The following is a 15,381-nucleotide window of genomic DNA, read 5'->3' on the forward strand; positions in this document are numbered from 1 at the left end:
ACCCCGCGCCCGCTGGGGCGCCTCCCGGGTGCCGCGCTCCACAACTCACTTCTTTTGGCGTCCGCGCCTCGGTTCCACTCCGTGGCCCGGGCTGCAGGGGTCGGTTCCCGCCGCCGCGCCGGCCCCACGGCACCTGTGGTTTGGGAATCGCCTCAAGTTTTGCGGGGCGTTTTGGGGAGGGGCCGCAGCCGAGGACCCCTGGCGCCCCCTGCGCGGCGGCGAATGCCATTGTCTGCTCTGCTCCTCGCCGTCTCCTCGCCCCGGTGCGGCCGGTGGATGGAGTGTGGCCCCGATGGGGGGGCGTCGGCGACGCCCGGACCCGGGGAACGCTGGCTCCGAGCCCGCTCCGCGGCAGAGCCCATTGTTTTTAATACCAACCTCGAGGAATTGTACTGTGTGATTTGCGGCAAAATCAGAGCACTGGTTTTTAACGAGGGAAGGAATACTTTAGGGAGAGTAAATTATCTGTCCTGTAAAGTGGCAGGGCGGATACGAGACTGCTGCAGACAGCCTTGAGCACATACTCCGATCGCTGGCCGACCCCCACCTTTCCTGGACGCCAAGCTCTGGGAAATAGAGTCCATTCTTTTCCAAGTTCTGGTAACGGGTTTGTATTCAGTGTAGTCCAGTTGATGCGTCCCTTGCTGCGCCTTCGAATGCCGCTACATGCAGGATTTGTTGGGAGGCACTTGGATATCTCTGAATAATGTTCATATATTTTGTGCTAGTGAAGGATTTTAAGTGAGATAAAATTGGTTTGCGTCTTTAAGCCGATTTTAACTTTAAAGTTAAAATTGACGCGTCATGAATTTCCAAATATCTTGTTGATACCTTTTTGGATTATTACAAAAAATGACAATAATTTCTTAGCGACTTTGAAAATGTAGGGCTCATTTTATTCTAAATTGATTGAGTAAATTCCGTCTTCTCATGTTCATATTCAAGATGGTATGGTATTGAAAACCAGGTTTGAAATATACCAGCAGTAATACTATTAAAGGAACTTAAATGATAGTTAAAAGAAAAGAAATCTTTCTGAACTCTGCCTTTAAATTGCCTTTGTTGAAACGGTACTTACCTGTTCGCATTTGAGATGACCGGTGGAATTACAAGAAAAACCAAATAAACCAAACCCGTTGCTGTCCTAGTCGATTCTGACTCACAGCGACCTTATAGGATAGCGTAGAACTGCCCCATAGGGTTTCCACGGGGCGGCTGGTGGAGTCGAACTGCTGACGTTTTGGTTAGCAGCTGAGCTCTAACCACTGCGTCACCAGGGCTCCTAGGGTCCCTTAAAAGTTAAACACGTAGACGAATCGACATCTGTTGTTTTGCAGATACCAAATAACTATGCACAAAATAGTGTATCAGATACACTAGAATTCAGCATTCACTCATTCTGTAGATGCTATTTTTGATGGTTTTTAAATGAAGTATTTCATGTAATGTCTCAATATGTGTAATTCTTACTACTTTTGGCTTTTTTAAGGTTTATTTTCTCTTTCGTAATATTACATTCACTCTGTTCTTTATTGTGTGCATTATGTATGTTGGATTTTTTAAAAAATGAGGTGAAAACAGGTCTTTAAAAGTCAGGCTTTTATTAAGAAAAACATATTTATGGGAGCCTTTTTTTGGTGAATGTTTTAGATTGTTAAATTTGGCTTAAAATATGCTAGCATAAACTGAAGAGCGCATTCTAAGTGATAGCAGCCTTGTCTGCAAGGAATTCAGCCTGGAGCTGGATGGCCTCATGGTGAAAAATAGTAGGTCTTCTATTTCAAATGTATGTAAACCAAATGATGTCCACAATTCTTTGATGCATAGAGAGCGTGGATATACATATAGCACAAGTAGAAAATAGTGTTTTAAATGACAAGAGTTATCTTTCTTTTTTTCTTTCAAAAATTTCACTCCAACTGAACTGTTTTTCTTTTCCATGTCCTGCTTTCCAAACTTAAGTGGAATAGGGTGGGGTGGGGAGGTTTGCATATAGTAAGAAGACCTTTCTGGAAGAATCTCTTGCTATTTTATTTGGCATAGAAATATTGATAGCTACTAGTCATTGTCTGTTAAATACACCGCCGCCCCCCACCGCTTCTCTAAAAAAGCATGTAATTTTAATCTTAACTCTATTGAATCAAAGTATTGCATCTAATCTTGGTTTTATTTACCCTAACAGATGCAGTTTATGTTGCTTTTTAGTCGTCAGGGAAAGCTTCGACTGCAGAAATGGTATGTCCCATTATCAGACAAAGAGAAGAAAAAGATCACAAGGGAACTTGTTCAAACCGTTTTAGCACGTAAACCTAAAATGTGCAGCTTTCTTGAGTGGCGAGATCTGAAGATTGTTTACAAAAGGTATGATTTTTATTTAGCAGAAAGTTGAAATAACAATCAAATTTTAGGTCATTTATGATGTGAAAATTGCAGACTTAAGAGATGACATTTATAAATAATGATTAATATTTAAATGAAATAGGTTTAAGGTGAAGCTTTGTATTTGATGACTTACTCAGTCTAAAGTGATAAAAGCAGGGAAATAAGTTATAAAACTATATAATTAAAGGCAGAAATGATTATGCTTAGTTATTGTAGAAAAATTGAGTGAATTCAGTTCTTTGCTGAGGTAAATAGGGTCAGTATTTTAATTTATGCTACCTTTAATATTTTTTACATGGAAAGTAGTATAGTCTTTATTTATATCAGAACCTGTTTTCAATCCTTTAAGGTAAATTTCTCAAGATTGTTCTGAGCAGGTTGAAAAAAAATTTCTTCTTTTACAGAACATTTTTGGGAGGACATTAACTTTCTTCCCCATTTCTGTTTCTTTATGACTAGCTTACTGAGTTTAAGATGTGCATTTCTGCAAATAAAAGTTGTCTCTTCTATGAGAGGTGTGCAGAGAAGGAACAGTATGGGATGCAGTGAGGTAAAGAGGGGTGAAGAGAAGTCTGGTTATTCCACTCCAAGTATGGATGGAGCTTTTTGTGGGGGAGATGGCAGGGGAAGAAATGGCGATTATCGACACAGTTTTTTAAATTTTATCAGCTCCCCTTCTAACAGTAGAATTTAATAATCTTTGGATGATTTTGTATCCAGTGTTTGATTTAGTACTTGTTGAGAAAGATCATAGGAAAATCATAGAGTTTTAGAGCTGGGAGATAGAATAGCCTAGTCAAGAGAGTTTTTTTCTTTCAGCTCCCTTCCCCCACCCCCAGTAGTGGAAACTTAATAAATAAAACAAGAGGAAGTGGACCTACTCTTGAGAAATCCATCGCGGGGATCTTGTACCCCTCTCACTTGACCTCTGCCCTCTACACACGAGACAGTTCCGGAGTTTGAAAACCACTGCTATTAAGCAAAGCTTGTTGGATGAAAAGGAGAATTTGGGAGAAGAAGCTCAAGGTCCTATGCTAGTTAGTGACTGACTTGGGGCTAGAACTCAGACCTTAATCATGTAGGCAAAAGTTTTAAATAAGGATGAAAGATTAGATTTGCATTTCTTAAAAGCTCATTGTGGCGAGATGAGAAGGCAGAGAGGGTCAGGAGCTGGTTGAATGGACGCGGGAAATTCGGGGTGGAAAGCAGGAGTGTGCTGTCACAATATAGGGAGAGCAACTAGGGTCACATGACAATGTGTGTATAGATTTTTGTATGAGAGACTAACTTCAATTGTAAACTTTCTCTTAAAGCATAATTTAAAAAAAAAAAAGCTCATTGTAATAACAAACTGGATGAGAGGCGGGTGTAAGCTGAGACATCAGTTAGAACATTATATTATGATCAAGTCCTCAAGGAAGACAAGGGCTATAGGCTCAGCAGGTGGAAAGAAGGGCTGTTACAGCGGTAAATTTGATTAAGACTTGGTGACTGCTGGAAGTGGGGAAGGCAGTAAAGGAAAGGGAGGAGTAGGGTGACATCCACATTTCTGGTTCTGCTGACTTTGGAAAATGGTGAAGTAGAAAACTCAGCTTGTTTTTGGACAAATTGGCTTTGGGATGCCTGTGTAACTTCCATTTGGAGATGCCTAGTTTAAAGGAGCCCCGGTGGCACAGCGGTTAAATGCTCAGCTTCTCGCCAAAAGGTCTGTGGTTTGAACCCACCAGCCACTCCATGGGAGAAAGATGTGGCAGTCTGCTTCCATAAAGATTACAGCCTTGGAAACCCTATGGGGGCAGTTCTCCTCCGTCCTAAAGGGTTGCTGTGAGTTGGAATTGACTTAACGGCACCGAACAACAACAGTAGTTTGATGAGGTGTAGATACAGGCGTGGAAGTCTGGGGAAAAATTAGGCCTCAAGTGTTAGATCACCAACATTTAGGTGGCAGGCAGAGGGACCTTCAGAGTTGAATGAGAACCAGAGAGAGTAAGTGTGTGGTCAGCAAAGTCAAGGAAAGGGGGAGAGAGTTTCACAAATGGGCTCACCAGTGCCAAATGTCACATAAAGTACAATTAAAATGAAGAAAGAACCCATTAGATTTTACAGTGAGCATTTCACAAAATGCCCTTTGCCAGAACGTTTTCAGTGGAGTAGAGACAGAATTCTTGATGTAATGGGATGAAGTGTGAAGAGGTGGAGAAATTTAAACAGCAAGTGTAGTCTATTTTGGAGAGCTTTGTTGTGAAGGAAAGGAGAGGTGGTAACCACCACTCCCATAGACATAGGAGTGGGGACTTAAGCTTATTTATAGATAGGGAAAGGAGTCCCCCATGTGGAGGAGGAAAATAACCAACAAGGGAATCAGTCCCAAGAATCATGAGTTCTGTGGCTGAAGGAAATGGGCTTTTAAGCTGCCGAAGAGAAAGCAGTAGTTGGTGTTTCTTGTCACTAAGCCTGCCCCAAATTGGGCCACTGCTCTTTCTTTTAAAATCTATAAAAGGTAATCTATCCTAACTGATACTTGCATCCAGCTCCTGTAAATGAAAGGTGGATTTATTAAGCTATCATTCACATACAAAACGTGCAACCTATAATGTATTTTTCTATATCTGTCCCTCACTTTGTACTGAAAACTTCATCTATTCAGCTACTTAAGGGCATTTCTTGTCGTTGTTGGTATAAACAGATGATTGGTTTTCTCTAGCCCAGCTGGAAGAGAAGAGCTTTTAAGCAAGAGAATTACCATTTAACTCCTGACAAATTCTGATCCAGTACTTTCGCTGTTCATATCAGCAAGTGACCTTTATGTGCTCATTAAGCGGTCTCATCCGTATTCTTCATCCTGAGTATTCATACAAATTCCCCCTTTGCGGGAGGTGGAGGTGAGGGGTGAGGATAATGTAGTATCATGAAAACACAGACTGAAAATCTGGGAACTTGAGTTCTAGACCCTGTTAGTGCCATTCGCTAGTTTGGTGACTTTGAACAAGGCATTTTGCCTTTGTTTTCCTCATCTCTAAAATAAATATACGCTTGATGATCCCCCGAAGGTAGAAGCTGGTGTGCTTTTTTGATTCCTAGCCCGTGCAGTATTTTATGGAAGAGACACGGGATTAAAGTCATTTAAAACTTATTAAAAAATGCATACACCTCCAAATGACCAGCTTGAGAATTTGTTGACGATTACTGTATTGATTTCCTTCACTAACCAAAGAATTTTTAATGACATACCAGTGGGTATTGAGAACAGTTTAGCTACATTCACCAACAGTCAGCTGATATTTAGCCGACTGCAGAGAAGTCATGTGTTTTGAATGTAAGAATAGGCACTTTCAGATGTTCTCTGAGTGCCAGTAATTAGAGTAAGCTTAATCCACTGTGCTAAAAATACCCAAACATACCTTTTTTCTTACTAGTCCATTATTAATTTTACTTCAGATTCAGTCTTACAAATATGCACTGAGAACAAAATGAACTCCTTATTGAATTTTTAAAAAACCAGTTGGTTCTAAAAATAGGGAGTACACTTCAGGTTCTTTGATAATCTTTTACGAAATGGGAATGACAGTTTTTATTTCTCTCCCTCTTCAAAGCTCTTAAAATACTGCTTTGAGTATGCTTTAATTTTGTGCCAGGTGCAGTTCTTGGCTATGAAAAACCAAACCCGTTGCCATCCAGTTGTTTCCGACTCATAGCGAACCTGTAGGACAGAGGAGAACTGCCCCGTAGGGTTTCCAAGGAGCGGCTGGTGGATACAAACTGCTGACCTTTTGGTTAGCAGCCAAGCTTTTTTTAACCATTGCGCCAACAGGACTCCAAAATACTTCTTTGAGTATGCTTTCATTTTGTGCCAGGTGTAGTTCTTGGCTATAGTATTTAATTAAAAACTTGGGCTCTGGAGTCAAATTTCTGTGCCACCGCTTACCCTGGGCAGGTTACTCAAGCTTTGGTCTCCTGTGAATGCAAACAATAACACGCGCTCTCTCAGGACTCAAATGCTACAATATTGCAAAACTTGTTAGCTCACATCTACTCCCTCACTCAGTGAGGACTCAATGAAGTCACCTGTTGTTGTTATGCTTCTGTTTCTTTATGTTCTTACAATCCTGATAGTTAGATTTTCACCCGCAATAAAGAATTCCTTAGTTTGATGGCTCTTTTTCAGTTCTGAGAGAAAGAAAACATTCAGACAGCGTTGCCGGTTTTTTTTGTTTGTTTGTTTTTAATATTACTAGTTGGTGCTTAGGCACATCAGTCCTGATAATTCTTAAATTAATGTTTCCGAATGATTCATACAATTGAAGCCCTTTTCCTGGTGTTTAAGTGCTGCTTATTCGTCAGTAAGGGCACTGCTGTGGAGGAGGAGCGAGGATGGTGCTCCCATTAGGTTGTATATTTAACAGTAGCATTGAAGAAATAGAAGAGGAATTTTACCCAAGATGGAATATTAGTACACTCTGTGTAATGGAGTTATTTAACACTTGATATCAGCTAGTTATACCTATCATTTTTGTCAGTTCCTTTAATGTTTAATTTTTTTAATTCAGAGGATCTTACATATCATTTGGATCAATTTCCCCAAATTCACAGTTCTATTTGGTGAGTATGGGTTAGGGAAGATAGTTTGAATATCCTATTATCTTTTAAACAAATAAACAAAAACATAGTATAGTGCTGGGAAAGAGGAAACAATTTGTTCAAGTTGGAGGTGGTGCCCTATCTGTCCTCCAAGATTTATTCCCTTCACTGTAATAAATGAACACATTTGATTGCCCACTTTGTATAAGACTGCAGGAGACCCACCATTTAAAATAACGTAATGAATGTGGAAGTCAGGTAGAACAGACACCCAAAAAGGCATATGTATGACAAGGGAAGTCTGAGTTGTAGAGTGGAAGATCTGGTTTCTTGTCTTAGTACTACCGTTTGTAGGCCCTGTATTGGGCATCATTTTTTGTTTTTCATTTATAATTGAGAACGATAGTATCTGCTGTTGAAATAAGATGAAATGTTTTTGATAATATTGAAATTAATAGAGTATTACATAAATACTGAAAGGAGCCCTAGTGGCTCAAATGGTTAAATGCTCAGCTGCTAACCAAACGGTTGGCAATTCAAACCCACCTAGCAGCTCTGCGGGAGAAAGACCTGGTGATCTACTTCCATCAACATTACAGCCAAGAAAACCGTATGGGGGCAGTTCTACTCTGTCACACGGTCACTATGAGTTGAAACTGACTGGACAGCACCTAACAACAACAACAGCACATGTAAATACTAATTACTTTCATATTGGAGAGCAATATGGAATATTTGAAATTATTAGCAATATTTACAATCCCAAAACAGATTATGTGTGCTTTTCTATATATTATTTTACAAGCAGTAATTGTCCATTGTGGTTTTTTTTTTTGACAATCATTTATATGTTCCTCAGTGAAAATTACAATCTCAACTGAGACTTTAATTTAGAATGTAAGTTTGGCTTCCTTGGCTTAAGCATAACCTAGTCCCATGATGTTGGAATCCTAATTTGGAGAAGAATATGAGAGCTTCCCAGCCTTATTCCTTCTTCAAGGGTAAATAGCCTAACCTTCAGTCCAAGTATAGAACTTGGAAAATTTGAGGACAGGTCTTGGTTTCCCTTAAGCGATCGGAACTTTCTGTTCGCTTTCACTAACTTCTGTACTAACTTGGAACTGTTTCCTTGCAGCTTTTCAACAATCCTAGAAACCTTTTTTATTTGATTTTATTTTTTAATTAGAAATGAACATTGCAAGACCAGGATTCTGTCTAAATCATTAGTTACCTCTGTGTTATAGAAAACTAACCTTTTAAAAACAATTTTATGCTGTTAGAAGTCAAGATAGTAGTTCTTGGGGATGGGAGGTGTGACTGGAAGAGTGTATAAAGGGCTTCAGGGATTTCAGTAGTGGTCTCTGTCGATCTGGGTGCTGGTAGATGGGTGGGTTTGCTTTGAATGCTCATCACATTGTATGTACATTTATGACTTAATGTTCTTCTCTGTGTGCAAGTTCAAAAACATTGACATCACTTGACGGTATCGTCAGTGAGTCCTTCAATGAGAGGGTTTACGTTCCTCCCTGTTTACTTGTAGTTTGAATTCATCACAGGATGTATTTTGTTTTAATTAAATAAACTTAAGAAAAAACCTGGGCCAGCTATATTTTAAAATAGTCATAGGAAGGAGCCTGAAAAGAAGAATAGCAGAATAAGTTACTGTTTCTACATAGTGTGGTTGAATGATTTTTTTTTTTTCTTTTTGCTTGCCTGTACTTTTCAAAATTTCTGTTGTAAGCATTTATTACTTTTATAGTCTAGGAGAAAAATAATCTGTACTGCTGTAAAAGAAGAAATAAACTATGAGCATAGGGACTTGCACAATAGCATATGAAATACATTTAGAAAACGTGATTATAGGGTAAAATTTTTTCTACTGTTGTTTTGTTACAGATATGCTAGTCTGTATTTTTGCTGTGCTATTGAGGATCAGGACAATGAGCTAATTACCCTGGAAATAATTCATCGCTATGTGGAACTACTTGACAAGTACTTTGGCAGTGTGAGTAGTATTTTGATTTTTGCTTTAAGAAATTAAATGCCGTAGTGTTTTATTTTCTTTTTAGTCTTTTCTACAACAAGCTTATTATTTGATTGGGGGATTCTGACCATTTGAAAGTAGCTTTGAGACCGACAGAATGACAATTTCTTGTCAGTGTGCCTGTTCCATTAACTGCCAGAATTTCTTGATCCTACAGACCTCCTCATTTAATTATGGGGGTGAGAATGAGATTGAAGATCATGAAACAGAAAGGAATCCGAGTGCAAACATACTACTATTCTGGAAGGGCTTTGTATAGAATTTAAATTTGGTTAGCAGTTATAATCACAATGCCCAGGAAATATGTGTTTAAAGATCAGGTTTTGTGGGTAGAAAATGATGACGTTGCCCATGGGGGGAGCATGCGGAGTCAGGTCTTAACTTAGCTTTAGATGCTGTGTTTTTAAGTACTTGTGATGTGAAACTGAGGCCTGCTAAATCACCGATGCTTACTGAGCATGATTGCCATTTTTAGAAAGAGTGAAGACAGCCAATTCAGATTTCATTGACCTCCTCATAGTCGGGAAGCTTGCTGCTTTAAATTTTAATAGCACTTTTTTGCTTTTCAGGTGTGTGAACTTGACATCATCTTTAATTTTGAGAAGGCGTATTTTATTTTGGATGAGTTTCTTTTGGGAGGGGAAGTTCAGGAAACATCCAAGAAAAATGTTCTCAAAGCAATTGAGCAGGCAGATCTACTGCAGGAGGTAAGCTACTAGTCATTCTCTCGACTTGGCACTAGCATGTTTTGCCCTTGCTAGGGAAGTCTCGGTCATTTCTCACACTTTCAGAAATTACTCCAAAGCATGCTTGGCATGTAGTATCCACGTGCAGTTTATTTATTATAATCTGCGATCAGTCACATCAACTCAGTTATCTGTTGGTGGATGGTTCACTTGGAGATGGTCTGTCAGTACGGCCTCTTCTTATTGATGACTTGTTTTTTGGAGCCCAAAACACTAGAGTCTAAACCTTTAGTGGGCACAGTAAGAAAAGAAAAGATTTATCAAAGGTAACACTAATTTGAGAACACTATCCAATATTTGGAATTACTTAAGATGACCTCCTTTTTCATTAGTGTGGATAATCAAAAGTTGACTCCGAGATTATGGCATTTTCATTCCAAATTGGTTCACATTTTCACCTCATGTTCAGTAAATGCACACATAGCTAAGCAAATGATGACGCTTTATAATTAGACTCTTTGTAGTACCCTTTAGATTTGCATTAGCTTAACTAAAAAGAGAAGTGTTTGTACTTCTTGCTCTTCTTTTAAATAACAAACCGTATTCTGTCAATCTTCTACATTCTTACCTAGATGTCACCCCCCTTCTGTTTGTAATTACCAAAGTCATCCTGGTTTAATTGTATATTTGATGCTTAAGTGCTTTAGATTTGTGAAATTTGAAATTTCATAACTAACACTACCATTTTTCTAAAAACTTAGCGATATCTTAATTCAATACCTTAATGCAGGTACCCAGTTGAATTATGCTTTAGTGATAATTGTGGTCTTTATCGTGTAGAAAGGTCATTGCATGAGAAGGGCTTAGTAAATACAACCAATGCAGTGTGTTTTCATTAAGGTAAGTGTTAACTATATATATGTATATATATTTACATACATACGCATATGTATGTATGTAAAAGGTCTTGAATAATTTTGGCCCACTGGTTCACTTTCCAGAAGCATTGAAAGTATGTTTTTTTATTTCCAGTTTATTTTAGCTTGTTTTTGTTTGCTATGTATTTATGAGTTCTTCTACATTATTAACCAAAAAACCAAACCGTTGCTGTCCAGTTGATTCTGACTCATAGCAACCCTATAGGACAGAGTAGAACTGCCCCATGGGGTTTCTAGGGAGTGGCTGGTGGATTCAAACTGCTGACCTTTTGGTTAGCAGCCAAGCTCTTAACCACTTAGCCACCACGGCTCCTCTATATTATTAAGGGAGAATTTAAGTCCAATTTTTAAAGCACTTCTGTTGTAAAGGAAATGTCATGTTAAAGGAATGAATAAGGAGAGTGAAAATTCTTTTTCTCCATCATAACTTTTTAAATCTTGGCCTTTGTGGTGGGGGGACTGCTCTCTGGTCAGTTGTGGGAATTGCTCGAAGTTGAGATGACACCATCCGCAGTCTGCTTATATTAAATATGAGTGCACTGTCATTTAATGATCGTGTAGTTATCCTTGTGGCACAGTGGTTAAAACATTTGGCTGCTAACTGAAAGGTTGGTGGTTTGAACCCACCAGCTGCTCCGCGGGAGAAAGATGTTGCAGTCTGCTCCCGTAAAGATTTACTGCCTTGGAAATCGTATGGGACAGTTCTACTGCATCCTGTGGGGTCACTATGAGTTGGAATCAACTTGACGGCAACGAGTTTGGTTTTTTTGGGTTTATTATAGAGTATACTATATTCTGTTATGTTAGAACCTGGTATTTCCCCAACTTCCTAAATCTTTTCAGTTGCATTTGATTTAAAACATTTCTAAAGTTACTTTCTAAAAGTGCGTTTTACAAGTCTGGCTTTTAATTTAAGTACATATATATATTTTTTTCTGGAGAGTACTGTTTGGGGCACCAGTATCTCCTTGTGCCTGGATTTTTTTTTTTTTTTTTTTAAATACTGCTGGAAAATTGCTATAGATTTTACAATGTGACAAAATAAGTTTAGCATGTATTGAGTAATGTACTAGGGGAGGGAAAGTTATTATAGGTTCATATTTTTTTTTGTGTGTATTTATCTCCCTTGGTAAGTATTGTCTTCCTTACTTTTAAAAAATTTTTGAGAATATGCACAGCAAAATTTATGCCAATTCAACAGTTTCTGCATGTACAATTCAGTGACATTGATTACATTCTTCGGGTTGTACAACTGTTCTCACCCTCCTTTTCTGAGTTGTTCCTCCCTCATTAACATGAACTCACTGCCCCCTGAGGTTCCTATCTAATCTCTTGAGTTTGTGTTGTCAGTTTGATCTCATGTAGATAGATCTTAAAAGAGCACAATGCTCAAGTCAGACATGCTTTACTAGTTGAGCTAAACTATTGTTTGGTTTTAAGAAGACTTCAGGGGATATTTTTGGCTTAAGGTTTAACGATTATCTCAGGGCAATACTTTTGGGGGTTCATCCAATCTTCCTGGCTCTAGGAAGTCTGAAGTCTATGAGAATTTGAAATTCTGTTCTGTATTTTCCCTGTTTTAATCAGATTCTTCTATAGAATCTTGGATCAGAATGTTCAGTAATGTTATATTATCTTCGTTTTTGAAGTAGTATTTTTATATCTTTAATCGAGGAAAATAGGAATGGGTAGAGAAGCATAGGATGACTGTAGTGCCATGTAACAGTCTCCTGACTCCTCATCATTGTTTTATAACAAAGTGACTACTGTTAATTACAGTTCCTTGTCTTTAGAAGAGCGCTTTGGCTCTATTATTCATCTGTGGCTGCCTTTACAATGGTTTGTAGGCAAACCACAGTGTAGCTTCTATCGAGTACATTTTAAGACATTTTATATTTAATGGTCTGGGTGAACCATTTTTCTTAATTTAGCCATTCCGGTCTTGAGGAGCAGAAGGTGGTTGGTCCATTCTGAGTGAAGAGTGAGTTTGAAAACATTGCAGGTTAAGGTCTTTAAGAAGCCAGGCTAAAATCTGCATGGAACGGTAAGGCTTCAGATGGCTCTGTTCCCGTCATCAGCTTATGTCGGAAGAAATCCAGAGATGCTAAGATAGCTAAAAGGCATTCACTTACATGTTAATACATGATTCATGTTTACATCTCTGGGAGAGTATTTGAATATTATGTTCAGAGAAATAAAAGGGAATAAGATGAGAAAAGGCACTGCACAAGCTGGTTTTAAAAAAAAGCTTTAGTTATAGATATTATGACAATAAAAAATAACTGACGCTTAGTCGCTGTTTACTGAGCATTTTGTATGTGAGGCACTGTTTGCTTCAAGCACCCCATGCAACAGCCATGAAAAGATTATAGTTGGTCTTTTTTAACAAGTGAAGAAAATAAGGTTCCAGTGAATGGTCTGAGGCCACCTCGTTAGCAAAAACCAGGACGCCAAGCCCAGATCTGCTAGACTGCAGAGCTATGCGCGATCTTAACGCTCTGCTCTTTGCCCCATTCCTGTGTTGTGTTGGTATGTGTATTTTAAATGTTCTGTTTTGATACCAGTTTCTGTGTTTCTCAGAAATTGATAATTCTCCCAGAAACTTTCTTGTACTGAACAGAGTAGATTTCCTAAGGCTGACGCCACCGTTTACTTTTTATTTAGGCTGGGAATTTTCATTGTCCCAATTATTAGTAATTGGAATTTCTTTTATTAGATATGTAGATATAAATAATATTTTTCAAATAATTTCTGGTTGGCAGTCTCAAAATGCCCGGATCTATAGTAGCTTTTTTTGTTCTTATAGTTTAGGGCGTAGTATTCGTTTAGTCTATGTCATGAAATGATTTTGCTTCTAAAATTGTATGCCATTTTATATAGCTGTAAATATCCTTATCTAAATGCAGTCTTCAATTTACAGTAGAAGTCCTAATTGATTTTAATCTAGCTTTTCACGTATCATGATTTTTCTGTTTAGTGTCGGTCTTTTTCTTGAATTGATTATTTCTGATCAGCCAAAGATGAATTTGAACTTGTAGTGAAAATACCTGTGGTGGCTTAAAGGTATATGCAAATACAAAATGATTTTTATTTCAATTCTTTTTTTACTTTTTGAAACAAACATTTCTAAAAAAACCTGGCTTTTCTTCAGAAAATTAAAAAGTTCACTTTTGCCGAATTGGTATAAACATTAGGTATTGCTTCACTTTATAGGTGATCAGGACAGATGGTCAGTGAGTAAAGTAGATTTTCTACTAGCGTATTATAGTCAATAATGAGAAAATTACATGAATGTGTATTTAACTAAAAATTGCTGAAATAGCAGCAGGCATTGTGATTAAATAGTAAGGATATCTTTTTAATTTTACTTAATAACTTTGTAAACAGGAATCAGTTTGACCTTTCCAGACTGAACTGTGTGCTTATTCCTTTTGGTATGTGGTTTTATGAATACATAATCAGATTTGGGAGGTGAAGCCCAGAAATTGGTCCATATCCAATTTTTAATGTTTGAGTGTTGGAATTTAAAACATGTTTCCTTAACATGGCACTGGAAGCCTGATTCTTAAACTATAAAAGTGCAACATACTAAAACCCAAACCCACTGCCGTCGAGTCCATTCCGACTCATAGCGACGCTGTAGGACAGAGTAGAACTGCCCCGTAGGGTTTCCAAGACTGTAATCTTTACGGAAGCAGATTGCCACATCTTTCTCCTGCAGAATTGCTGGTGGGTTCGAACTGCAGACCTTTTGGGTAGTAGCCAAGTGCTTAACCACTATGCCACCAGAGCTCCTTGTAACACGCTGAGAATGCTAAATTGATATTCTTTGCGACACTTGGAATATTTTTGCCCACCACCGATTAAATACCTTATCTGAAATTAAATGTTTTTTGGGAGGATGAGTGATGCAGTTGGATGTGCTTTATAAATACACACATGTAATGACAGGACATATAGCATGCATTTTCCTTTTAAAGCCAGGCACTGACCGGTTTTTCTCTGCTCCTTAATTTTATAGAGCCAGAATGAAGAATGGGGAGGTTTGTCTGAGGATGTCTTATGATAAAGAGCAGTCTAAGACTTTAGTCCCTTTGACCCCCAACTTATTTATTGGTAACTACTAAATTTACCGTTCTTGTGGCATGGATAAAATGGGATGTTATGCCAAGACTGTTGCACGTGAAATGATTTCAAGTCCTTGCTTGGTCCATGAAGATCAAATACTGACATCCTGGGCCTTGGGCTTTAACCCTCAGCGGCAGATGCATGATGATGTTGCTCAGCGCTTTGGGATATGTTAACCCTTCTTTTTTATACTAACAGCATCACTTTGAAATTTGTGGGGTTCTTTTTCCTTTGAGCTGTTTGCTGTTGGTATTGTTTCTCATTAAAGTAATTTATGAAATGAAAATCAGTGAGGTACCAAAAGCAAGCATTAAACTCATGAGTTTGTTTCTACTTTGAGATGATCCACTTCATGAATATATTTACTGGATTTGCAGTTATTAATCTGCCTTGTCTAGAAAATGGCGCTCTACAGAGAATTAGTGCTGCCAAAATTGATTTGTTTTAGTGCTCGTGGCTGCATGATACATCTTACGAACTATGCAGTGTCTTTATGGAAGTGATAATAAATCTGTGGGACTGCCATAAAAATGAAAAGGTAAGAACCTTAGGAGAAAAAAGGGATTTCTTTAAAAATGTGGAGCTTTTGTAACATAATATTACTTTAAATAAATAAGTACTTAAA

The 15,381-nt window shown here is 38.2% G+C and overlaps 1 protein-coding gene across 5 annotated transcripts in view; it reads left to right on the forward strand.

Moving 5' to 3' along the window:
• The window catches only part of AP1S2 (adaptor related protein complex 1 subunit sigma 2), a 29,838-nt gene that overhangs the window by 228 nt on the left and 14,229 nt on the right, over positions 1 to 15,381 (forward strand). For all 5 annotated transcript variants that reach the window (XM_023740679.1, XM_023740678.1, XM_023740676.1 and 2 more), the window contains exons 2-4: positions 2,183 to 2,361; positions 8,857 to 8,965; positions 9,574 to 9,711. In XM_023740679.1, coding sequence (XP_023596447.1) covers positions 2,183 to 2,361; positions 8,857 to 8,965; positions 9,574 to 9,711 — 426 coding nt within the window. The remainder of the gene's footprint in view (positions 1 to 2,182; positions 2,362 to 8,856; positions 8,966 to 9,573; positions 9,712 to 15,381) is intronic.

Source organism: Trichechus manatus, unplaced genomic scaffold, assembly GCF_000243295.1.
Source record: "Trichechus manatus latirostris isolate Lorelei unplaced genomic scaffold, TriManLat1.0 scaffold00162, whole genome shotgun sequence".
Lineage (NCBI taxonomy): Eukaryota > Metazoa > Chordata > Mammalia > Sirenia > Trichechidae > Trichechus > Trichechus manatus.